This window comes from Gordionus sp. m RMFG-2023, chromosome 1 (assembly GCF_954871325.1).
Source record: "Gordionus sp. m RMFG-2023 chromosome 1, tfGorSpeb1-WG-v2, whole genome shotgun sequence".
Taxonomy (NCBI): Eukaryota; Metazoa; Nematomorpha; class Gordioida; order Chordodea; family Parachordodidae; genus Gordionus; species Gordionus sp. m RMFG-2023.
Genome location: NC_088775.1, coordinates 24,247,882 through 24,275,115, shown reverse-complemented (window position 1 = coordinate 24,275,115; position 27,234 = coordinate 24,247,882). Strand labels below are relative to the sequence as shown.

Here is a 27,234-nt window from a genome sequence, read left to right as displayed (position 1 = left end):
ATTTTAATAATTTTTTTAATATTTCAATGTAATAATTGAAAAATCCGACTAGCACACGAACAAAAAAGCAGAAATAAAGGAGTGCGGGAAAATTATTAATGGGAAAATCGAAAATCACATTAATTACCAGGCCTACCCCCCCCTTCCCCCTCCCTTCTACCCCCCCCCCCTCCCCCAGACTAAGCCATACCCATCAAGACCAATAATGTTATGAAATTGTCATTATCTTAAATTATTAAAATAACCAGAGATAAAGAAAATTTTGAAGATTATCCCCAATAACCCATAATCAGGATGCCTTTGAATAGATTAATGAAACCAAAATATTGGAGAATCACCAATTAAAAGAAAGGGTCATTCCATGTCAAATCAATCACTTTTCGGCCGACCCCTTTCGATTTCGATGAAAAATCGTAGGCTGGTTATATATGTTCCCATTAGATTATAAACAAAATTTTAGCGGATTAGCAACTATATTAGTGGAGATATTCGGGGTTAAAGGTCTAAAAAACGTCTTTTTTTGCTTTTTACTGATGTTAAATAACTAGTTTTTAATTTAATACTAAATATGATCAAATATGAATATAATATCAATAGCTAAGTTAATAATTGATGATTATGGCGAAACATCAAAATTAATTTTTGATATAATATGGGTCATCTTATGGTCAGTTGAAAACTAGAAATTAATATTTCGAAATGTATATGATCTCCGATTTTTAATTTTTTTAAGAAATATCCGTTTACTATTTTTTTAATAATTTCTTCAACAATTAGCATGGCTGGATATTTATTTTAAAAAATATTGCGATTTTTATACTTTAAAAAAATAGATGGCGCTATATATAATAGTTTTAATATGTTAAAATTCATTTTTTTTATTGATTAAAAATATTTTAATGTATATATATCATACATACACAATGTCCATTATATATATTTATTTGTAATTCAGATCATAAATTTTTAAAATTTTCACAAATTTAGCCTAATTAAGATAGTTTATAAATTAATTAAATCTTACATCATCTAAAGGAATACAAAGCCTTACTAGCTTGTGAGATTTCTTCAGGAGATAATATATATGTTTGACTGGTGGGAGTAGAAGGATTGACCAGCGAGAGAATATGAGATTTAGCCAACATTAAATATCATCTTTCAGAGGAAATTTAAATGAGGCTGAAGGTCCACAAGGGTGTAAAAATCGGATTTTTACTTCTTCATTTATATCATTTTAATCGATTATATATCCTAACCACCATTTATCATCATATACACATGTTATATATCCATTAATATTTTAAAAATTAATTTTCTCATTTAAAAACGAAACTTGTTTTATATTATATTTTTTGGAATTAGAATATATTTTGGTTTTTAGTCTATTTTGATCAATGAGAATAACCCCGTGAATTTTTTGGGTCCCATGTATAAGCAGTGCATTAAATCTTTTACGAAAGGCTAATTCCTCTTTGATATATTCTTGATTGGATACATATTCAAATTGAATTCCATTAATATTTTCTTTAGCATAATTATATAATTCTAATGGGGTTAGGATTTGATTTTTATTTGGCCTTTCTGGCAACTAATCTTTTGACAGTTCCTCCGATACCGTCACATGCATTTTTGCCGTGAGCAGTGGCAAATGCCATTTGGCAGGAATATTAAAATCGTATTTATGAAGGCATATGTTCAGAAAAATTTTGCTATTCTTGTATTGAGACGCGGCTTCATCTGAAAAATATATTATTTTTTCTGGTTTAGAATTAAATTTGGATAAAATAACAAAATTTATATTTTGCAGATTTATAATATGCTACAAATGGATGTATAGTGGCCTGCACGTTGTTCGAATGAAATCCCTGAACTTCATCTTGTAAAATGAAGGAATAATTCTCAGAATAATCTAGAATTGTTAAAAATTCCCCATCTTTAAAATTTTTCTACATTTGTCATTAATTTCACATTATGAATGGCGCAGACACAAACCGTGTGTGTGCCACTAGCTCCAACTAAAATACAGTTTTTTGGTCTAAGTTCGGCAAATTTAGAGAATCCAATTGATATATTTGGGTATTCTTCCTTAAACATCTTGAATATTTATTTAAGCTTATTTAATATAAGTCTTTGGATTGATTCTTTCTCGCCTTTAACAGATACACAATCTTTTATTCCAGGCATGAGTCGGCTTATTTCATCAGAACTATAATTTTGTTTATTTTTTTGCTTAAAAAATTTTTCAAAATCTTCGAAATTTTCTTTATCTCTGGTTATTTTAATAATTTAAGATAATGACAATTTCATAACATTCTTGATCCTGATGGGTATGACTTAGTCTGTGGGGGGGGGGTGGTTGGGGGTAGGTCTGGTAATTAATGTGATTTTCGATTTTTCTCTTAATAATTTTCCTGCACTCCTTTAATACTGCTTTATGTTCGTGTGCTATTCGGATTTTTTAATTATTTTTAATTTACATTTAAATATTAAAAAAATTATTAAAATTTTTTATCCTACGAATATCTCAGGGGAATAAGGTTTACAAAGTTATATAATCGAATTTTATGATATATTATACATTAAAATATTTTTAATCAATAAAAAAAATGAATTTTAACATATTAAAACTAATATATATAGCGCCATCTATTTTTTTAAAGTATAAAAATCGCAATATTTTTTTAAATAAATATCCAGCCATGCTAATTGTTGAAGAAATTATTAAAAAAATAGTAAACGGATAATATTTCTTAAAAAAATTAAAAATCGGAGATCATATACATTTCGAAATATTAATTTCAAGTTTTCAACTGACCATAAGATGACCCATATTTTATCAAAAATTAATTTTGATGTTTTAGCCATAATTATCAATTATTAACTTAGCTATTGATATTAGATTCAATGATCATATTTAGTTTTAGATTAAAAACTAATTATTTGACATCAGTAAAAAGCAAAAAAAGACGTTTTTTGGACCTTTAACCCCGATTATCTCCGCTAATATAGTTGCTAATGAGCTAAAATTTTGTTTATAATCTAATGGGAACATATATAACCAGTCTACAACTTTTTATCGAAATAGAAAGGGGTTGGCTGAAAATCTTTATTTTTTTGCTCATTTGACATGGAATAACCCAAAAACGTTTAATGGAGAAAAAATATCTTAAAAATAAAATTCAAAAGATTGAAAAAGCAATAAAGAGTAAGGTTTTAGAAATATCTGGTTCCGAGATTGATAGTCCAATGAAAGAGAAAATTCTTATTATATTAAAGTATAACTTTGATAAATTATCAAAAAAATCAACAATATCAAATTCTTACAATTTTGCCTCAAAGATGGAGTGTTAATAAAATTCAAGAGGAATTCAACGTAACATCTTACATGGCAAGAAAATCTAAAATGGTGGAAAAAGAAAGTGGAATTCTTTCATTCCCAAACATAAGGCAGGAAAGACACTAAACGGAAAAACATTTAAACTCGTCGATTTTCATAGTTCTGATGAAATAAGTCGACTCATGCCTGGAATAAAGGATTGTGTATCTGTTAAAGGCGAGAAAGAACCAGTCCAAAAAAAACTTATATTAAATAATCTTAAAGATATATTCAAGATGTTTAAGGAAGAATACCCAAATATATTAATTGGATTCTCTCAATTTGCCGAATTTAGACCTAAAAACTGTATTTTATTTGAAGCTAGTGGCACACACACTGTTTGTGTCTGCGCCATTCACCAGAATGTGAAATTAATGACAAATGTAATAGCTGAAATTGCAGCAGAAGATTACTATATAAATCCTTATATTTGGCGCAAATCATTTGCAATCCATCTCAGCCAAAATGTTATTTAACAAATTGTGATCAATGCCCTGGTATAGAATTTCCAGAGTTGTTAAAGTAGCGCATAGTGCGCTATTATTTTTGGTAGCTAATAGCTGCTACTTTTTTTAAAATTATTTAATTTTTTAGCGCGCTACTTTTAAAAAAATAATGAATGTAAGTATAAGCATGAAAATTTAAATATAATACCATAATTAATTATAATTTTTATGATTTATTATTTAATTTTGAAATTGAAATATATTTTCAATTTGTAATTAATATTTTCAATTTGTATTATAAACCTTTTTATAATTTAAAATGGCATCGCATATGGATATCCAAATCGTTGAAAGTGATTCAGAGTCAGACAATGATATTAATAAGAAGATACCAGGGAAGAAAATAATATTCATAGCAATACTTTCCCATTCCCTAGATTTCAAAAATTTTTCAAGATAAATATTAAAACAAAAACTGGCTTCAAATTTATGTTTAAAATGTAAAAAAAATATTTCCTCAAATCAATCCAGTAGCTATAACCTCAAGAAACACCTAAAAGTAAATTATCATTTTTACATCAAATAATAATATTTATTTTATAAGACTGTTCAGGCTAATAGTTTTAAGAAAATTGAACAACATTTAAATAAATTTGACATAGGTGAATCTACATCCAAAAAGACTAATTCCATTCAGACAAAATTAATTAATAATACAAATGTTAATATTTTTCAGAAATTAACTGATAAAGTTATTGTGGATTTTATAATTGATACAGTTCAGCCAATATCCTTGGTTGATAATCCATCATTTACTATGATGATTAAAACTTTATCACCTGGTACAACTATTTTATGTCGCCAGACACTTGTGAATAAAATAGCAGATAAGTTTAAAGTGATGAAAGATGCTTTAATAGTAGAATTATCAGAGATATCTCATATATGTACCACGGCAGATAGTTGGACACATAACAGAAGGTAAATACTTATTTATATTTATAAATTGATCTGATTAAATATTTTTAGAGCTTATTTGGGAATCACAGGCCATTGGCTAGACCCTAGGACTTTAAAAAGAAGATCAGTAGCATTAGCCCTCAAAAGGATAATAGGATGCCAGACATACGATGTACTTGCAAATAAAATTATTGACGTCCACAAGTCTTTTAGGATTCATAATAAAGTTTGCAAGATGGTGACCGATAATGGGTCCAATTAGAAGGCCTTCAGTATTATAAATTAATTTTTAAAATATTTAGAGTAATAAAATTAAATCTAGTAATAGTTAAGTTATTAATTAAATTTTTCAGTATTTATTTAAAAGTTGTTTAATATTTCACATTATATATAGAATTTTTATTAACTAAATACACACATATTTTAGTAATATTATATCATAATTTATATCAAATTATAAAAAAATTAGTGAATTTAACTAATAAAATTTACAACAAAGATGGATTATTTCATTAGTTTTTATTGCACAGTGTCGAGCTTAACATTTAATATGATATGGTTATTGAATATGGATGATTAGATTTTTACTATATTTATTTCTTATTGATTAATATCCATCAATTTATATACAGTACCGGGAAATCAATATATTCATTTGATAAAATATTTTTACTTAGTTGCATCATAATTCCTGAGGTTTAAAATTTAGAATAGCAACCTAATGATTTTACGACTCCATTTTTGATAAATATCACTACACATTTCTATTAAAAACGAAATGAATGATTTATTCTATTTAATATGAATACAGAATATTTGGTGAAAATAATGATGAAGGTGAAACACAGAGAGATTATTTAGTAAGGCAAAACTGATACTTTCTGATCGTCGCTCTAGACTTGGGGATGATAATATTGAAATGATTTTATTATTAAAATTCAACAAATTACCATAAATTTTTTTATAATCAAAATTAACTATATTTTAATATTTATAAATGTTGATTTTTATATATTATTTACTATAAAATTACATTATATGCAAAATTTAAAAAAAGTTGTTTTAAAATTTTTTTTTATAAAAAGTAGCTAATAGCGAGCTATTTTTTTTAACAATTAGCGTAGAGGTAGCGCGCTAATTTTTTTGACAAATAGCGATAGCGGTATCGCGCTACTTTTAAAAGAAGCGATTAAACTCTGAGAATTTCATAAGGCCAATTATACCAATTGTTTCAGAGAAATCGTATAGAATATGTCACGTTTAAACAATGGATCACGGTGGATAGAACAAATCTTGAAACTATTATAAAGTCCGTTGATGATTTCCTTGAATATATATTAGAAAAAGTTCAAATTTTACTGCGTCACTCGTTTATAGCTAAACAACAAAGTTTATTTTTGAAGAATTCCAAAGAAAATTTAAAAGATGGGGAATTTTTAACAATTCTAGATTATTCTGAGAATTATTCCTTCATTTTACAAGATGAAGTTCAGGGATTTCATTGGAACAACGTGCAGGCAACTATATTTGTAGCATATTATAAATCTGAAGGAAATTTAAAAAATATAAATTTTGTTATTATATCCGAATCATTAAACCATAATACTAGTGCAGTCCATCATGTTCAAAAAAAATTTATTAATTTCTTAACAGCCAAATTTAATTCTAAACTAGAAAAAAAAATATATTTTTCAGATGGAGCCGCGTCTCAATACAAGAATCGCAAAATTTTTCTGAACATATGCCTTCATAAATACGATTTTAATATTCCTGCCGAATGGCATTTCTTTGCCACTGCTCACGGCAAAAATGCATGTGACGGTATCGGAGGAACTGTCAAAAGATTAGTTGCCAGAGCTAGTCTTCAAAGGCCAAATAAAAATCAAATCCAAACCCCATTAGAATTATATAATTATGCTAAATAAAATATTAATGGAATTCAATTTGAATATGTATCCATTTAAGAATATATCGACGGGGAATTAACCCTTCGTAAAAGATTTAATTCTGCACTGCCCATACATGGGACCCAAAAAATTCACGGGGTTATTCCCATTGATCAAAATAAGCTAAAAACCAAAATATATTCAAATTCCAAAAAATATAATATAAAACAAGTTTCGGTTTAAAATGAGAAAATTATATTTAAAAATATTAATGGATATGTAACATGTGTATATGATGATAAATGGTGGTTAGGATATATATAATCGATAAAAATGATTCAAATGATTTTTACACCCTTGTAGACCTTCAGCCTCATTTAAATTTCCTCTGAAGATGATATTTTAGTGTTGCCTAAATCTCATATTCTCTCGCTGGTCAATCCTTCTACTCACACCAGTCGAACATATATATTATCTCCTGAAGAAATCTCATAAGCTAGCCTTGTATTCCTTTAGATGAAGTAAGATTTAATAAATTTATAAACTATCTGAATTAGGAAAAATTTATGAAGATTTTAAAAATTAATAAATATATATAATGCATTTTGTAATCGATTTAGTATGATATATATATACATTAAAATATTTTTAATCAATAAAAAAATGAATTTTAACATATTAAAACTATTATGTATAGCGCCATCTATTTTTTTAAAGTATAAAAATCGCGATATATTGAAGAAATTATGTAAAAAAATAATAAATGGATAATATTTCTTAAAAAAATTAAAAATCGTAGATCATATTCATTTCGAAATATTAATTTCAAATTTTCAACTGACCATAAGATGACCCATATTTTAAAAAAAATTAATTTTGATGTTTTCACCATAATTATCAATTATTAACTTAGCTATTGATATTAGATTCAATATTTGATCTTATATAGTTTTAAATTAAAAACTAATTATTTAACATCAGTAAAAAGCAGAAAAAGACGTTTCTTGGACCTTTAACCCCGATTATTACCGCTAATATAGTTGCTAATGCGCTAAAATTTTGTTTATAATCTAATGGGAACATATATAAACAGCCTACGATTTTTTATCTAAATCGAAAGGGGTCTGCCAAAAAGTGATTGATTTGACATGAAATGACCCTTATCTCCATCATAATTTATTGAAAAATTGTAATTATTCATAATTTACTAAAAGATGTGGACACTGATAATAATTACATATGATCTAATAGAATCTTTAGAATCAATTAATTATATAATAATAAACATTGACCAATTTACCAGGTAAAAATTTATGGATTTTTTTAAAATAATTTTTTTATTTTATTATAATACAAATATTTTATAATATAAATTTACATATATTATATAATATATGTTTTTTTTAAATATAAATTGTTATTGCATTAATAACATTATTAAAATAAGCTCTCTAAAATTTTCAGATAAAGAAGTTAATTTATAATTATTTTATTAAAATATCAGGAAATTGAATTTATTTTAAACAATTTTTTTTTAATTGAATTAATTATAATATGGTTTTAAGGATTTAACAGACAATAAGACATAATTTGTATATCGAATATTTTCTTTTCAATATCTAGAAAATCTAATTTTCTTTTTTTAGATACCCATTGATTTGAATGGGTTGGGATATCAGATTGAATTGAGGGTTTAGATATCAGATATATTTAAATGGATTAGGATATTATTACAATTTGTAATATCAGTTAATATGCAGGAGGCTGTACCATTTAAATTTAATATGTAATGCCGCCTCTATCAAAGGATCTAAGATTGTAAGGATTTTACCATTAATATATGACTTAGACGTTGCACTGCCAGATTTTTTTTATTTTTGTGCTAGAATATTGTTTGATATGGAAAAATAGCTTTATCTCCTTTAATATATAATAATTAGTACCTGTTAATTTGTATTTTTCTTTTATCCCATTCTGTGATTGGTAATTCTGGGATTCCTTAATAAATTTAGCACCCTGATATCTTTGATAAATTCAAATGTATTCATTTTAATAAATAAATAAAATAGTTCACAAATACCATATAATTCCGAAATTTCGATCACGAAAATTAGTTACCAATTTTAGTTATGTAACTTGGACACTTGCACGAAATAGCACGAATACTAAATACATAACAAATTAGTATAGCTAGGACGAGGTATGAAAGGATTATTTTTTAATCAGCTGTTTCCTTTTTACTTGAATTTTTGTAATTTGCCACTATTTTTGTTCAATTATTATTTATATTTTATAGATTAGCATAAGCATGGATATTTTTATTTCAATAACACCTGTTTCTGAAAATTCATAAATAGGTGAATTAACTGACCCAAATATAATAAATACTTTAAAGTAATATTGTATATTCAAGAGACCAATTCTAATAGTGCACACAAAGTAAGCATTGCTACACTCCGTTTTAAAAGCTAATGCATTTTAGATGGTAGAGTGCAAATTGGATTTTTTATGGCAAGCGTTAGTGTTGCTAAACGACCCGTTTTGAGCCGATTTTTCAGAACGGCTAACTCAATATTTTGACCAAAAAAAGTATTGCATAAGCTTCGAGATTTCGATAATATATGTCTTAACCTTTATTCCTGTCACGATCAAAATCTTCAATCTTGCGTAATATTTTTCTGGATGAAATATTGAATTAGCCCTTTTAAAAATTCTGCTAAAAACGAGCCGTTAAACAACACTAGCAAGCGTTAATAAAAAAGCAAACTGGGTTTTTTTTAAATATGCATTTCTTTTATTTTTTAAAAATTATATATATTTAAATTATGCTTATTTAATTTTGCACTAAAATTTGAAAATAGATACAAAATTATAAGTATAATTTATATCATATATATTAATGATATTATTATAATTTTAGAATGTGGGATGATAAGATTACTAAAAAATGTTGTGCCTTACTGGAAACTCAATAAATGGTCTGGAGCCAGCAGCATTCAGACCATAAGAATTTTATATAAGTATTAGATGGTTTATCAACCATTAAATAATGATAGATTATATTAGATTTATTTAATGAAATTATATCTATGTGAAAATTGATTAGTTTTTTTTTGTAAATCTATTTATTTATATATAATGAAGTTATATTATTCCATATTCTGGTGTCCATTTTTGAAAAATATAATTAAAATTATTTTATTAAATAAGACAATTAATACTCTTATATGTTCTAGTGTGCATTTTTATTATTAAAGATTGAAAAATGTAATTAAAATTATTTTATTAAATAAGACATTTAATACTCTTATATGTTCTAGTGTGCATTTTTATTATTAAAGATTGAAAAATGTAATTAAAATTATTTTGTAAAATATATATAAATAAGCAACTATTCAAAATTTATTTAGCAATTATTAGATATATTTATAAAATTATATCATAAATTTGAAATTTGATTTGCATTATTTGTCAATCTATTTATTTTTATATAATATAGATTAGTGTCCTGAAAAATGTAAAATATATATAAATAAGCAAATTATTCAAAATTTATTTAGCATTTTTATTAAAATATATAGATTATTATAAATATATACATATATTAAGGTAGGATTAATAAATATATAGTTACAGATGTGTGTATATTTTTTTTTATATAAATAATTTTATATTAAATTACCATATAAGTTATCTATCTTCTGCATCAATCTGTTTCTTGAAGTTTGTCACTTTAGGATTAATATCATTATGGGAGGTTCAGAATTTAGGAAAAAGATGTTCTCCCATCCTTGTTTAACTAAAAAGTTGGGATGCAGTTAGAACTCCTTTTAGCATAATATATTCTGAGAATAAATTTCTTTGAATGAATATTTTAGAAGTTTTCCATCTCTTCTTGATAGAATTGTTTGTACGTCTTGTTAATAAATATAAAGCTAATAATTGCTTATCTTCCAAACTAAAAAACTAGAATTCTATCTTGTAAAACAGGCTTTATAAGTCATCTTGATAATTTTACCTTTAAATCAATAGCAAATGTTGTAGATTGATTTTGCTTATTCCATAAATTTTAGCACTTATTGCACTTTTTATATGTTTTTAAAACATATATTTTCTTATGCTCTTTTCCCAACAAAACTTGCCACTAAATTAAGATTGTGGCGACGTAGGAGTATGTTTGGGCAGATAAATAAATTTTTTATCTCTATTTTGATTTTCAAATACCCTCATTTAATGATAATGGTACCAATTCATCTTCCTCGTCACCCTCAGATATTTTCTCAATATATAATTTTTTTAAAAATAAATATATAAATTAAAATCTGGACTATTTATTTTCTACCTGTAATCGTTTGTTATCTAATATATATATTTGAACATTGTTATACTTACTACCTAATGCTTTTAAAAATATTCTTATATTTTCAGTATAGTTGGGTAATTACTATATTTTTAGCCATTTAAACCTATTTTTAGCAGGGTTTAACATTTGCTCAAAATTTTGGGCGAATAAAATCCTTAAATGCATTTAAAGATTTTTGTTAAAGCCTGATTTTTAGACGGCTAAAAATCGCATAAGCCAAGTTTTTAGCTCCAAACTATCACAATATACCCGCTCAAATTTGGAAGAAACTAATATAAATTAAAACAACTTAATGTTAACAGATTTCATCTGGCAAGCGCCTGAAGATTGAGCCGACATTTAGCCATTACCCAACTATAATTGCAGTGACATATAATGTCACTGCAATTATGTATTTTAAATTTGTTGAGAAGGTTTGGAATTGTTTTTGTTAAATAATGAAATGTTTGTTTGCTAGTTAACCATTGGCAAGCTAACATGCCGATTTTCCTTCTTAATCTAATGCGACTGTATTCAAGTAATGGACCGTCATGCCTAAAAAGTAGTAATTAATATTTTAACAAATTGAGGATTAAAAGTAATTTAAAAATACCGATGGTATGATTATAATGAATCTGCTATGATACAAAGAATTATTTGTTATAATTAACCGGCTGCTTATAATTATATTATATAATAATAAATATTACAATCAAATGTCTCTTTAAATTAGAACTTGAAGATTTTAAAATGATATTATACTTTTTGGGCATATTTTAGATTTGGTAAGAATAATATTAGTTCCCTGTAGGAGTTACTATAAACCATTTATTTTATTTGGGCTATTGTAAAGTTCTTCAAAAATGGGACGTCGTTCATCTTTTTTTTCCATAAAAAAACAAACTTCGTTCACGATCGCGTTCATTCACTTATTTAAAACTTGAAATGGAAATCGAAATAATCACATCTTATTCGTAAATATAATATTTTATTTAGGTAAAGTTAAAATAAATAAGGGGAACTAAATAAAAAAAACATCCCAATTTTTAAAAAAAGTATAATTTAGGCTGCAATATTTTATTCAATGACCTGCCGTATTTTAATTTTTTTAAACATACCCGGGCCTAAGAAATTTTTTTATACCTGGGCCGGGCCTAAATAAAATACACGGGCCAGGTCATATATTTTAAATCGCCATTTTTATCTCTAGAAATTAAAAGAGTCCGGGTCAGACCTAAAAATAACCTGGGCTGGCCGATGTTTTTTGAAAAAAAACCATCCGGGTTGGACCAAAATTTATTTTTTAAAATTTGGACTGGTCCTTGTTAGCTCTTGAGAAAACATTTTTTAATATAATTTTTTAAAAAACGTTACATTTAAAAAATAGTATCTATAACTCGTCTATTGGCAAAATCCTCAGGTATGTATAATATTTTTCAGAATAAAATTTTGAGTTCACCGATTTTAAAGATAGACAGAAATCGAGTTGTTTAACAACACTAAGAAACTATAGTATGCTACTTTTAAAAAATATCAATAATAGCATTTTACTTTTTATTAAAATATAATCGATACAAAAATCGGTAACTCAATGAATCACGGGGAAATTTTTAACATTATTTTTTTTTATTTATTTATTTTAAATTTATTTTTTATTATTTGGTCTGTTAGAATGAAGACATATTTTAATTTTTACAATTTAGCTATAAATTGTCTAATTTGGTATTTTAATAATTTAAGCGATACAATTTAAAATAACTGAAAACAATATTATATATAAAAGTATCAATTAAATTATATTTAATTTTATGGATCATTCAATTTCAACGATTTTAAACCCAACGATGCCCAAATTAAACAAGTGCTTACTTTTAAATCTAAAAATAACTAATTCTCACATTTAAATTCTAATGCTCCCAACACTCACGATTTCAAATTCACATCAAGCGTTGAATTAACACATCTAGGATCGCCTGTACGAGGCAATAAGCACCTTTCTTCATTCCACACTTGACATACTCCTTAAACTGGAGGACATCTTTACACTTCTTCCATCACACAAGTCCTTTTTTTGCTAAAAAATTTCTTTTTTTACCAAGGATTCTTTACGCACTTCGGTCAACACCAATTTTTAAATATCCTATTCCTCTCCAAACTTACGAAAAAGGAATAAAGGACTTATCCGAAAAAATAGTAAATATCAGATTCAACGAAACCGCTTGGGCCCAAGTAACTCTTCCAACCAAATTTGTTGGTCTCGGCATCAGATCTCCACATGACTTAGCAATAACTACTTTCATATCGAGTAGTCTCTTGACAAAGCCAATAACCACCGCCCATAATTCTAAAGAAGACCTTTCCTTAATCGTGGCTATGGATATTTGGAAAACAAGGATCAAGGCTGATTCTCATCCCCCCACAACCTATAGACAGAAAGACTGGGATGCATCAGTGGTTGCTCGCTGCGTTGAAACTCTTATCTAGCATGCAATCTACCGACCGCACCCTATTCTCTTCCCTGCTCAATGGTACGGGAGCTTCAACTATCCAACAATGAATTTACCCACGCCATCGGCATTCGTCTAAATTGTTCCATCACTCACCCTCACATCTGCTCAGGGTGCAACTCGCCAGTTGACTCTAAGGGTAGACATAGTTTACATTGTCGCTCCTGCAATGGACGATTCATCAGACACAAGCAATGTGATACAATCATCCAACATGCACTGAAATCCGCCCAAATTCCTTCCACTCTAGAACCACAGGGTCTTTTTAGATCTGACGGTAAACGTCCTGACGGGATCTCTCAAATCCCATGGAGGAGAGGTTAACTTTTGGTATGGGACTATTCCTGTATTGACCCCTTGGCCCCATCCAACCACGCCATCAACATCCTTGACCAGAAGGAACAACTTAAAACTTCTAAATACACAGAAATAATGAACGATCATTTCTTCATCCCAATCATATCAACCACTCTTGGCACCTTCGGCAAACTCGCCTTAGCATTTTTCAAAAACTTAGGATCACAAATCAGCAAACTCTCAGAAGAACCTCGAGAGGGTTTTTTTCTTCGTCAACGATTATCCATAGCGATTCTCAAAGCTAATTATATCAGTTTCAATGGTAGTCTTCTAGCCAAAGAGCTATCCTAGACAACACTTACGTCCCTTTTTCATTTTTGTTTCCCTGCGTCACACCATCTCCGTTCTTTTTTTTATAGTATTATTATATATCTTTCAAACATTTTTAAATATATTAAAACATAAAATATTATATTTTCTTTTTTGTTTTTTTAAGTTGATTAATTATTTAATATTTGATTTAATAGTCCTAACTATTTTATTGTTTGTAATTTATGTGATACAATTTTAATAAAATTAAATAACTGAAAACAATATTATATTGAGTATCAATTAAATTATATATAATTTTATGGGTCATTCAATTTCAAAGATTTTAAACCCAACAATGCCCTAAATTAAACAAGTGCTTACTTTTAATTTATAATCTAAAAATAACTATTTCCTCTCTGAAATATCAACCTTACTCACAAAAAAATTTATTCTAAAAAATTGATTAATAATTTAGTATTTGATTTAATAGTCCTAACTTAATAGCTTCATAGAACACGTCTTGTTTTTATTGTGAAATTAAAGAATTATGAAAATTTTCACTTTTAAATTTTTAAATATACTCCGTTTTATTGTAAAATTAATGAATTATGATAAAAATTTCCACCAAAATGCAGATGATCATTTATTTATTATTTTATAAAAAAAAATAATATCAAAAATTTCCCCGTGATTCAGTGAGTAACCCAAAAATCAAGTTTCAAAATTAAATGAAAAACTTACTCAAAAACCTTAGATTAAAAAACTTTTATAAAAATAAAAAACACGTTTTAGTTTAAATTATCAAATATATTTTGAGAGAAGTAGTCACGATTAGACCCCTATAACTCAAATTTTTTATTGATAAGATTTATAAAAATTTAAGTGAATTATAATTATATATGTCGTAATTTTTAAAGGGATCATGACTATCCGGGATCTTCACGGGATTTAAAGGGATAACTAAAAAATTAGGGTTGATAATTAAGGAATGATAATACGGTATCACGTTTTAATCGTGATAAAGAGGAATCTTATTTTAAAAGCGTTTTCCACGAGTTTCGTTGTTTTTAATTTTCAATTTTGTTTTTTTTGGCCTTATGATATAAGATATGTCTAGTATAGGGTATCATTCGATAGCTAATCAAAAGTTTTATTCAACTGGGGGTCAATCTCTGCCCCAGTGATAATACCGTATAGTTCTTTATCCTTTAAAAAATTGAAATTTTAAAGGGATCCCTTTTAATCCCGTGAAGATCCCGGATAGTCATGATCCCTTTAAAAATTACGACATATATATTTCACCGACATTTTGGACTGCATTTCTCATAGGGTTTGATTTTAAATTCTATATATGAACCAGGTTTTTGACTAAATGCAAATCAAATCATAACCATATTTTTAAAATTATTTATTTCTAACACGCAGTTCTCGCAATTCAAAGACGTTGGTTTGGGTTTTTGTTACCTAAAACAAAACCGAAAACTTCAATTACTTGTAAGGGCCTCGAATGCGTCTGGGACCATATTGCTTAACGCCACCGTCACAAAAGGGAAGACGCCGGTCACATTGTCAGGTTATCTATATGAATTTATGAAATTTGGGATAGTGTACAGGAGTTAATAAAGAGTGATTCATTTTCACTAATGGATTCATCCATGGGTTTAGTCATTGCCTCATTTTTTAAAGTTTTGTTAATAGTTCCTCATTTAAATAGTATCCTCATATCTACAAATGGTTATCAACATTTTTTTTCGCCTCCCCCTTCCAGGATTGGCTCCCCTTCAATGGTTATTAAAATCTATAAACTTGTCTTCATCATCTTGTCCCCTTCAACATGATCAATCAAACCACCTTAATCTATTTTTCGCGAATATCGAACTGCTCATTGCTCAATTGTTATTTTCCTTCTTATAGAAGCATTTATTTATCGGTACTGTTTGTTAAAAATGACATTGTATCAACCGCATTTAAACCCTCTTTGATAATATTTTCCCTTAAAATTTGATATTTTGCATAATTCTTACTTATATTTTTAAAATTAGCAAAATGCCAAGTTATTTTTAAAACTCGAAATTTCTATAATATATAAGGAAAAGATACGATTTGTCCATTAATAAGTATTTATTATGAAACCTTCATAAAATTTTATACATATAAAGCTTAATGGATTAATTTTAGTGCTGTAAACGTTACTACAAAAAAGAAACGCGTTACCGTTACTCGTTACCTTTTTAAAAAATATCGCGCATTACCGACTTTTCAAAAAAGTAACGGGCTACTCGTTACTTAAAAAAATTAAATATATACAAAAATAATATTTATTTTTATCCGACAATATATAATAAAATAAAACTATACAAAAAGAATATATAAGATCGTTTTATAAAAAAAATGTTTATATATTTAATTATAATATATTATAAAATAACATCTTTATGTAACAATTTTTTATTTATTTTTAGCAACAATTAATTTCAAAATTTTGATCAGACAAACAAGAGCGCTTAGTGCTCAACACATCTGGTTAAATAATGGGATGTTATATATAGTATTTTAATAATAAATAAAATCTATAATGAAATTCTCTGTAAAATTTTGTTATTGGATAAATCCTGGCTACGCCACTATTTCATATATATATATATATTATTTAAACAAAGTTTTTAAAATCACTATTTTTTATTCTTTAAATTTATTAACAATTATAGTTAAACCAATAGCGAAAAACAAGAAATAGAAGATATAAAAAATTCAGGGTTGTGCATTTGACCGGTCAAATACAATTCGGTCAAAATAAATGTTTTTTACACCAATATTAACTTTATTTTGCATTTATATAATATTATAATAAATCTATGTATAATAATAAATATCATAATATTTTTTAATTCATTCTATAGTCAATGTTTCACCCTCCGTGGCAGAGTCTTGTTCCGATTCATATTCAATATCATTATTTTCTTTAATATTTTTAATCAATCTTAAATTATGATACACTCTTACTCATTTTCCTGCTGTAGAAGCCTTTAATCTATTTCTGTTTTTCGTGTGAATATTGCCCCAAACCGACCAATTTCTTTCAGAAGAAGAAGTCGAACTAGGAAATGTTAGTAAAATATTAGCGACTTCTCTTAATGGGCAAGGTGGGCAAAATGCATTCCACCAACTTGAGGCCGAAATTTGATTGTTTCTTATGGAAGTTACAACTTTTCACATATTATGGCTATTAAATATACCGCTTTTGCTTCTGAAATTTACTATATTACTCTAAATATTTTGATTATCACCACCTTGTAAAATACCCAATTCTTGTATTATATTACATGCTTCATCAAATTCAGTATTGTAAGATGCTCCCATTGATATTGGGGGTCCAATAAATAAGCAGCATTGTGAGCACATGTATTTAGATCAGTTTTTCTCTTTTCAAACATAACCTTAATTTTTTTTTCTTGAGATGGAGAAAATATAGAATCATGGCATGATTGTATTATGTGTTTTTCCAAATTAAGCATCTCGTTTTTTACTTGGGCCAAAGTACATTTATCCCCTTGCACTTTCAACAATGAGGTAGTTAAAGGTTGGAGTATAGCTAAAAATTTTAAATTTTTCGTCCAAAATTCTTCGTTTAATATATTATTGGTAATTTCTATGGGACAAATATCACAAACAGCTTCTTCAACAACTGATGCTTTTAGAGCTTTCTTGCATATTTGAATTTGCTCCATACATTTTATTGACGATGCCCATCTTGTTTGGCTAATTGTACTTAATGTAGATGGTATGCCATGAAGATTCTTATTACGGGAAAATACTGCAGCTGGTATGTGTTTATTCTTGAAAAATTTAACAATTTTTTTAATTATTGAAATATGGTCACTGAAGGCGTTCAAAATCGTGAAAGAATAACTGCAATGTATGCGCTGCACAACCATAACATTGTATATGATTATAAAAATTCAGATTTTAGAATTCTCCAGGCTGCTTTCATGTTAGCGGCATTATCAGTAACTAAAGAATAGACTTTTACCGGATTCAATTCATGAATTACATTTTTAAATTCCTGGGCAATATAATCTGCCGTATGGCGATTTTCCTCAGTATTTAGAAATTTGTAGAACACTGGAACAGGCGTCATCACCATAAAATTAGTAATACTCTCGTTTCTAATGTTGCTCCAGCCATCTGATACAATTGATAAGTAAGGAGCTTTATCTATTATATCTGCAATTCTCACCTCCATATCACCTGACGCTTTGTCCAGAAGATATCCAGCCAGCTGCCTTCTCCTGGGTAATGTGTAAATAGGACGTATTTTTTTAAAAAATTCTTGGATGTAGGGATTTTCAGTGATGTGGAAAGGTAAATTGCTCGCATATACAGCCTTTGCAAACAATTGATCCAGCTCATTTTTTTCTTTGGGATTAATTTTATCTATGAAACCGGTTATACAAGATTGAGATTTATATTTAATCGCCTTGCTTGTAGATTGATTAGAAATAATGGAATCAAATTCTCCTGAGTCACAAGACAAAATATTGTTCATTTGATAATCATTCTCACTAATTTCACCCAATTCTTCATTAGAGTTAGACTTAGATAGAAGTATTACAAATTACATTTGTGATATTTTTTGTAGAGGTTGATATTTTGGAATTTGAATAAAATTTTTCCTTAATTATAACAGGGCACATAGTACAGCTGCTTAATAAATGTTTGACCATTCTATCAACGTGGGTGATATAGGACATCTTGCACCGCTTTAACTGATTTACCATCGCTTACTTCTTGAAAATGTTTCCAAACATGATGCTTTGGTTTGACCATAATCCCTAATATATTAAAATTTAACAAAAAATGATTTTGATTATTGTAAAGTTAATCAATCTTAACTATTTTATAATTATCGACCAATTATTCCAATAATTTCTTAATATTATAAATATAATATAATATATATAACTTTTTACCAGAATTGAATAATATTCCGTAAATCTGACCAGAACAATTAAAATGAAAATTAATTTTAAAAACCAAATATAGCAAGTGTAAGTAAAACAAATGAGAATTAATATAATTTATAATCGGCTAAATATTAAATAAAATTTAAATTTATTAAAAAATAAGAATGAAAAAATTATATTATGATTATAATAAATCGGGTATTTTTATTTTTTTTAAGAAAAATGAATTGAAAAAAATAAAGAAGGCGAGAAACGGCAATGATTAGGCAAAAAAAATAACTAAAAATATTACTATATTTAGAAAAATTACATATTTATATTTTAACAATAAAAAAATTCTTTTGTTTTTAACATTCATGATACAAATAATTTTTTAAATAATTGTAACCTAATAAGATTGATAAACATGCTTTTAATGCATACTAGTTAATTATATCAAAATATTTATTCGCCATTAATATTTTAGAGTATTTGACCGATCAAATACTCCTTTGACCGGTCAATTGACCTACATGCCAACCCTGAAAAAATTCAATATAATACTTTGAACCAATACCATGTTAATCTTAGGTTTTTAATGTTGGTTCCCGCAACGTTACTTTTTTGACGTTACTTCACAGCACTAATTAATTTATATCTCCTTGTTGCCCAAAATTATAAAATTTATAAAACATATTTGGCATACTTATTTAAAGAAAGCCAGTTAAGGTACTATATTCAATAAGATCAAGTCCAAGCCTGATCTTTTTTATTATTCCTTTTAACATTAAACGATAATTATTTTCTTGATTCAAAAAAAATAAGAAAATAACTCTCATGAAATGTTAAAAATGGTTAAGTTTAAACTTGAAAAACACAAAATTGCATCTAAACAAATTATTAATTCTAAAACAAATTCCGTTAAAATTTTTCCAAAAATCTTAGCATCATTATCTAATACTGGCAACAAAGGCTCTGACCCATCCAAAATTTCTTCTTTTTTTTAGAAAAAGAATGTAAACATTTTGTTTTTGTCTCGATAAGCCCCGTCCATACAAACTTTTTTTCTTCCGATAATTCGCTTATTTCCGGTTTTTATTGCAACTTATATGTTTATTTTTAAAATAAGCATGATCACCAATTTATTTTCCTATAATATTATATCAAATTATCGATTCAAAAATGACACGATAAAATTTTCTCTCTTTTAAGCTGGCTTTAAAATATTTTAAAGAAAAAAAAATTAATTTGTAAATGTTTTATAAAAGTTACATTACATTTTCTGCAAAAAGAGTGAGGCGTTACTACCCAGAACCTATATTTTTTTTATTATAAACGATTTTAATGTTTAAAAAGGGTGAAAAATTATTCTATAGATAATTTTATTTTATAATTACAAAAAAAAAGGCAAAAATAGTCTTTTGATAGTTTTACCTAGTTTCGAAGATAGTTCCTGCTCAAAAAGTCCTACCACTTTCTTGATTAGAGTTAAAGCAGAAAAGGATGCCATAGAGTTATATCAGAATCTAACTTGAATACGGAGTACTTGGTGGATTGGAAATTAATTTCTTTAATAATCATTGTTTTATATTATTGGATATTGTGTTATATATTTTTGTAATACAATTTTTAAAAAAATATAAAAGAAAATTTATTATATATTTAGTGAATTGAACTTAGCATATAAACACTTATTTTGATTTTTTAATGATACTCAGGATTACTAACGAGATTTTAGATGCTCCTCATAATAAAAAAAACTATTTTTTTGAATTATGAAATAAATTTATTTTCAACGATTTAAAAAAAATAGTTTTAGTCAATTTTTATCGATAAGGACCAAATGGTTCTTTATATATGTTAACCTCGACTTTTCAGCGCTGGGCCATGTTTAATAGAACTGATTTGGGTAAATTTATTGTATTTTATATCGAAATTCGACTATTAGTTGGTTCCTGTCGGTGAGGTAATTTTAAGTTATTATAAAAGATGCCCATCAATATGATTACTAGATCTTTACAATAATTGTAGTTTCTTTTACCTTATAAATAAACCATTAGCTGGTATACAATAGGGTTCACATTGGCTAACTATAATTTTGATATCAACATATCCGAATAGAATGGAAAGAAAGATCTTAAAATTTTTTTTATAGAATAAAGGAAGAATTTGTATACAATTATTTGTTTATAGGATGAATCATACTTAGTGCAATCCAAATTATAAACAGGTTTATGGTTTATGGTCACAAATATTTTTGACACAGGTGAGTCATCAGCTTTATGCAGAAATTACATGAATCTCTTAACCCACAATAAATTTAACATCATTTATACATGGGTATGAATTTGAACCTGACGAATCCGTGAGTTTTGAAAAATTTCCAATAAACCAAAAACCTTATTTAATTTTTAAGAACCTGAAATTAACCCTATCTACTTGAAAATATTAATTATCTACATTATTTCAGGATTTTTAAATTTTTGGCCATTTTGTGCAGATAGTTCTCGATATATTTCAATAATGTAACGATTATGTTTTTCAAAAGTAACTAGCTACTAATCAATCATCTCAGGTATAATCTAACAATATTTTGTTGTAAATTTTTAATTATCACAATCATTTAATAATTTGCCCATTTTGTTAAATCGAGCTTATAAGTTCCATTTCTCATTTTTTATTAGAAATTTTAAATTCTTTTGTTTTTTTATTTTACATTTTAATCGTTTTTATATTTTTCATATCCCTATTTTCAACATTATAAATTAATAAACACCGAATTTAGAAATAAAATTTTGATAAGATAAATATGATTTTTCAAGAAAAATATTCTACAATTATTAATTTCTAAGCACTCCCCCTCCTCAGCTGCAAATATTTCCAAAGATTCAATAATTTAGTAATATTTAAGCTAAAAGAACTTTTTTTAGGGACAAAAACAAACTTGTCTTTATAAAATTACTACTATAGTGCGAAATATAATTATGAATATGCAATATTTTATAATTTTCCCATTCATGAATATTATTATTTTTTAGAAATTTTATTAATTTCGATAAAATGATAAATTTTTTTATTTGAAAAGCAAATATTTTTGTTTTTCGTCATCAAACATAGTATTTATATAAGATGATTGAACATTAGAAGCATACTACAATTAATTGTCAGCCATAATAATCTAACACCCAAAACTTTCACCTCGACATAGATCCATTATCTGAAACCCCTCGTCATCTTAGCCAGTCGTTGCAGTCTCTTTTTTATTAAACATTTTAAGTAATATTTCTCACGAATTATTTAAGATATAAAACAATTAAATTAATTGAGTAAAATGACACGACTACGTACAAGAAAAATGAATTAATGCGATAATTTATAGAACAAACAAAATATATCCAGAAGCGGAAAAAAAATTATGAAAGGTTTCGACATTGAATAACGCGAAATTCAAGGATGCAAACCCGGCATTCCCGGGTTCGGTTCGGTTTAAGGTTAATAAAAATAGGTGGGTTCGGTTCAGGGAAATATTTTTGAACCCGGGTTCAGCTCGGGTTTAAGAATTTTTGAATTGATAAAAAAAATTTTATATTTAAATCATAATTAAAAAACTTGACATAAATTTTTTATTTATAGGCAAAATATAGTTAAAAATACAATGCATAGTCATGTATAGATTTTAAAAATTTATTTAGACGTATTTCTTTAAATTAACAATATACAATATAATAATTTTTATTTTTACTTGTTCACTTTCATTTTTCTCTAATTAATGATCTTTGAGAATAAGTTAAAAAATAAATGGCGTAAATGAATTTAATTGTTTAAAATTTATTAACAATCCAATAGGAATCTTTGAGAATAAATTTAAAAATGGAGTAAATGAATAAAGTTGTTTATAATTTATTAACACTTCATTTAATTGGAAATTTAAAAATATTATAAAATGTCAGTAAATTATTAATATTTGTATTAACAATTATATAAATATCTTATATTAATTTAAACAATAAAGTGAACCCGGTTTAACCCTGGTTCAAAAAAAATTCGGGTTCGGTTTCAATTTTTTTTCTCAAAAACCCGGGTTTTCTTTTCCTGGTTGGGGTTTGGTTCAAACCCCTGCCAAGAAGCAACATATAATATAATTGCAAACTCTGTCGTTTAGATTTATAATGAAGCTTTAAAGATCCCAATAAAATTGATTCTAAGAAAATAAGGTGTGAACTGGGATTACTACCGCCGAATATGGGATGATATGGCTAATTGTGCGAATAAAATAATAAGATGACGAAATAATGATTAAAACTGAGGAAATATATACAAGATGCAAATGAATATCAATGAGAAAATACACAGAGCAATGAAATATCCGATAAATAACGGTTAGATTCATAAAAGCTCTGACATTTTATATTTTTTTATTACTAAAATAAGAAATTGTTATGTCTTTAGGTATTTTTTTATACGAATTGTCTCAATAAATTATTTTTATTATTACATTTTATATAATATTACAAAGGGAAGAATAAAAAAAGAAATGGAAAAGCAAACTTATTTGCGCTTTTTAAATGGTTAAACGCCAAACGGTAATTTTAACAATTTGTACGAGGCCATTTGAAATGCATTATTTTCGCTTGCAACGCAGCGTTTGAAAGCTTAATTTGTGCGCACTATAATTGTATTATACTATATTATATATCTTATATGAAAATAAATGAAATGAATATAAAGTGTTTTGTTTAGCATTATTTAAGTTTTTTCACACTAACCCAAAATGTCAATTTTTCGGAAATATCTGGATATCTTTTTCAATTTTTTTTAATCAAAAACCTTGTTCTTAATGAACTTTTGGAAATATCTGTATCGTAAAACATAGTGTTGTTAATCGACTAAATTTCGACTAACTAATTGTTTTAGTCGAAAAATTCGACAACTTTAGCAACTAAATTAGTCGACTAATTTGGTCGACTAAAACGACTAATATTGTCTATAGTCGACTAAAACGACTTAATTTAGTCGACTAAAAGAATTAATTAAGTCGACTAAATTAAGTCATACATAATCGTTATTTTTGAACACTTTTTAAAAGTAATTAGGTAAAAATATATATTGTAAAGATGTTAAAATAAAATTTCAATGAAGATGTACCAGAGAAAAGTGATATTGGCATAATCGTTATTTTTTAACTTTTTTTGAATTTTTTTAAAGTAAATAGGCAAAAATATATATTGTAAAGATGTTAAAATAAAATTTCAGATGTACCATAGAAAAGTGACAATTGTCATAATCGTTATTTTTTAACTTTTTTGAATTAAGTAAATAGATAAAAATATATATTGTAAAGTGTTAAATAATATTAACTTTAAAAAATTATTTTTTTTTATCCTTAAGTCATTTATGGCGTAACTTAAATATTTCAAATGTAATAAAAATTGTTTCTTTCTTTTTGTTAAAAACAACTTTTTTTTTATTTTAAATCAATTTGTTTATAAACTAATATTAAATTTTATATTTTATAAATCAATTTACTTAACAAACTAATATTCAATTTTTTATTTTTAACTTTTTAATTCACGAAATATACGTTTACACCATTTATTTTCTGCCTTGATCCCTGCCAACCTTTACATGGTGGCAGCGGAGGGATATACGATTTTAAATTAAATTTATTTATTTTCAAAAAAAAAATAAAATATAAATTAGATCAAATGGATCAATCAACTATGAAGAGAATTGTTAACCTAGACATCAAACTACGGAGCTATCATGTATAATGGAAATGATTACTAAAATTGGGATATAATGACTTACAAATTATTCTAAATACACAGACACGATTGATTTTAGCTACTGGAATATAGACAACTAGATAAAAAATATTTCTGGAATGTAATATTTATATTATTCTTAAAACACGTAAGATATGATTAATTTTAAAAAAAGTGAAGAATAATTAAAAAAAAAAAAAATTTTTTTTTCTAAATCATGAATAGACCAATTTGGGATACTAATAATAAAACAAAGTCCATTGACAAGTTAGATGATTATTTAAAATTTCATGATAGTGAGAATACTCTAAGCTTAATAGGTAATTTACCAGATGAATTATATTTAGTCATGAAAGCAGTGTTTCCAAGAGAGTTAAATTCGAGTTATGATAAAACATTATGCACATTAAAGTGTTTATGTAATTATAAATCGGCTACAGAAATAAAAGAAAATTGTTCTAATAAAAATTTTAGTAAATCTAATAATGAGAATTGTTATAAAAATAGAAAATTGGATAAAGAAACACATTATTATAAAAGAAATTATAATTATAAATCTTTTAGTATAAAAAAATTAGATATTGAATTAAAACCTTATAAACTAAAAGAAATAAATTATATAATAAAATTTAAAACATTTGTGATTATAAAAAATGATGAAAATATAAATATACCCATAAGATCACATGATGAAATTTTAAAAGAGTATTATGACTGTAAAAATAATGATATAAATCTTAGTACTGAAAAAATTAATGAAACTGAAATAGTTGAAATTCCCATACACAAAAATTTTAAAAAAGTAGAATCCAAATCATTAAAGTTTGACACTTATAAATTTAAAAAAATCAAGAGAGTAGACAATACAAATAAACATTTACATTATATAATTAATGATAAAGTGGACGAATCTTTCAAAATTAAAATTTTAAATACAATGAAATCTAAATTATGTTTTAAGGACAAACCATGTGTAAGTTACATTGACCACTTTAAAACATTATTTTTATTGAAGATAAAAGAAAACAGTAATTTTGAGTTATTTTTTGATTTAAAAAACAAGGGAGTAAAATTTAAAAAAAAAAATAATAAAAATAACTGAAATTTAATATTAATAAAAAATTATTTAAAATAAATAAATAAAATTGAAATTTAATATCGATAAAAATTATTATATCAAACGCTATTATTTAAAACGCGATATTTATAATATAATAAATTAAAATAAAACGCGACCAATCAATTCATATTATTTCGATTATTCAACATTTGATTAATTTATTCTACTTCAATTATTCTTATTCAAAATTCGATATTCGTTAAATTAATTCTATTTCGATTTATTGGCGATTCTTATTCAATATTACATATATTCTAAAATTATTCAATAACAAATTATGATAATAATTAACAATAGGATGACAAAGTCGAATCACATACTAAACCGTTTTTTTAAAAGATTTGGAGGGAGCAAGGCAAGATAAGATTTTACAACCAAAATAACTATCATTTATCAAGACGAAACTATGAAAGATTTTATGAACTAAATAGATAAAACGTACAAAAGATCAACGAAGGGGTTAACGAGCAAGAATGACATACAACTAAATTATAGACAGAGGGCAAATAAAAAAAAAAGAAAAAAAAGTGTGAAATGTTAAATAATATTAACTTTAAAAAATTATTTTTTTTTATCCTTAAGTCATTTATGGCGTAACTTAAATATTTCAAATGTAATAAAAATTGTTTCTTTCTTTTTGTTAAAAACAACTTTTTTTTATTTTAAATCAATTTGTTTATAAACTAATATTAAATTTTATATTTTATAAATCAATTTACTTAACAAACTAATGTTCAATTTTTTATTTTTAACTTTTTAAAAAAAAGATCAATTTATGATAAATTACATTGTCAATATATATAGCAAACTATTTTTGAATATGTGATGATTATATTTTTTTTTAATTTAAATATCAATAAATTTTCTGCTTTTGATTTCTGCAACCTTTTCAAAGTCTTTAGTATAAAAAAGAATGTAAAATATAAATAGTTTAAATAAACGATTTTTTTATATAAACTAATCTTCAAAAATACTTTATGGATGACACATATATTCTAAGATAATTTCAGTGAAGATGTACCATAGAAAAGTGAAAATTGTCATAATCGTTACTTGTGAACTTTTTTGAATTTTTTCAAAGCAAATAGGTAAAAATATATATTGTAAAGATGTTAAAATAATCAGTGAAGATGTACCATAGAAGAGTGACAATTGTCATAATCGTTATTTTTTAACTTTTTTTAATTTTTTTAAAGTAATTAGGCAAAAATATATATTGTAAAGATGTTAAAATAAAATTTCAGTGAAGATGTACCATAGAAAAGTGACAATTGTCATAA

General features: G+C 25.9%; 1 protein-coding gene across 5 annotated transcripts in view; it reads left to right on the top strand.

Annotated features, from left to right (window-relative positions):
- The window catches only part of LOC135931498 (nuclear pore complex protein Nup50-like), a 34,985-nt gene extending 8,451 nt beyond the window's left edge, over positions 1–26,534 (top strand). Inside the window, exons 5-7 of one of the 5 annotated variants that reach the window (XR_010573057.1) lie at positions 15,552–15,699; positions 24,770–24,955; positions 26,252–26,534. Coding sequence is in view for 3 of the 5 variants with exons in the window: in XM_065468657.1 (XP_065324729.1) it covers positions 15,552–15,699; positions 20,477–20,604 (276 nt within the window). In the remaining 2 variants the exon portion in view is untranslated. Of the gene's footprint in view, positions 1–15,551; positions 15,700–20,476; positions 20,715–24,769; positions 24,977–26,251 lie in introns of those variants that run through there. The other 4 variants (XR_010573056.1, XM_065468658.1, XM_065468657.1 and 1 more) reach the window with 4 other exon arrangements.
- Positions 26,535–27,234: the final 700 nt, after the last annotated feature.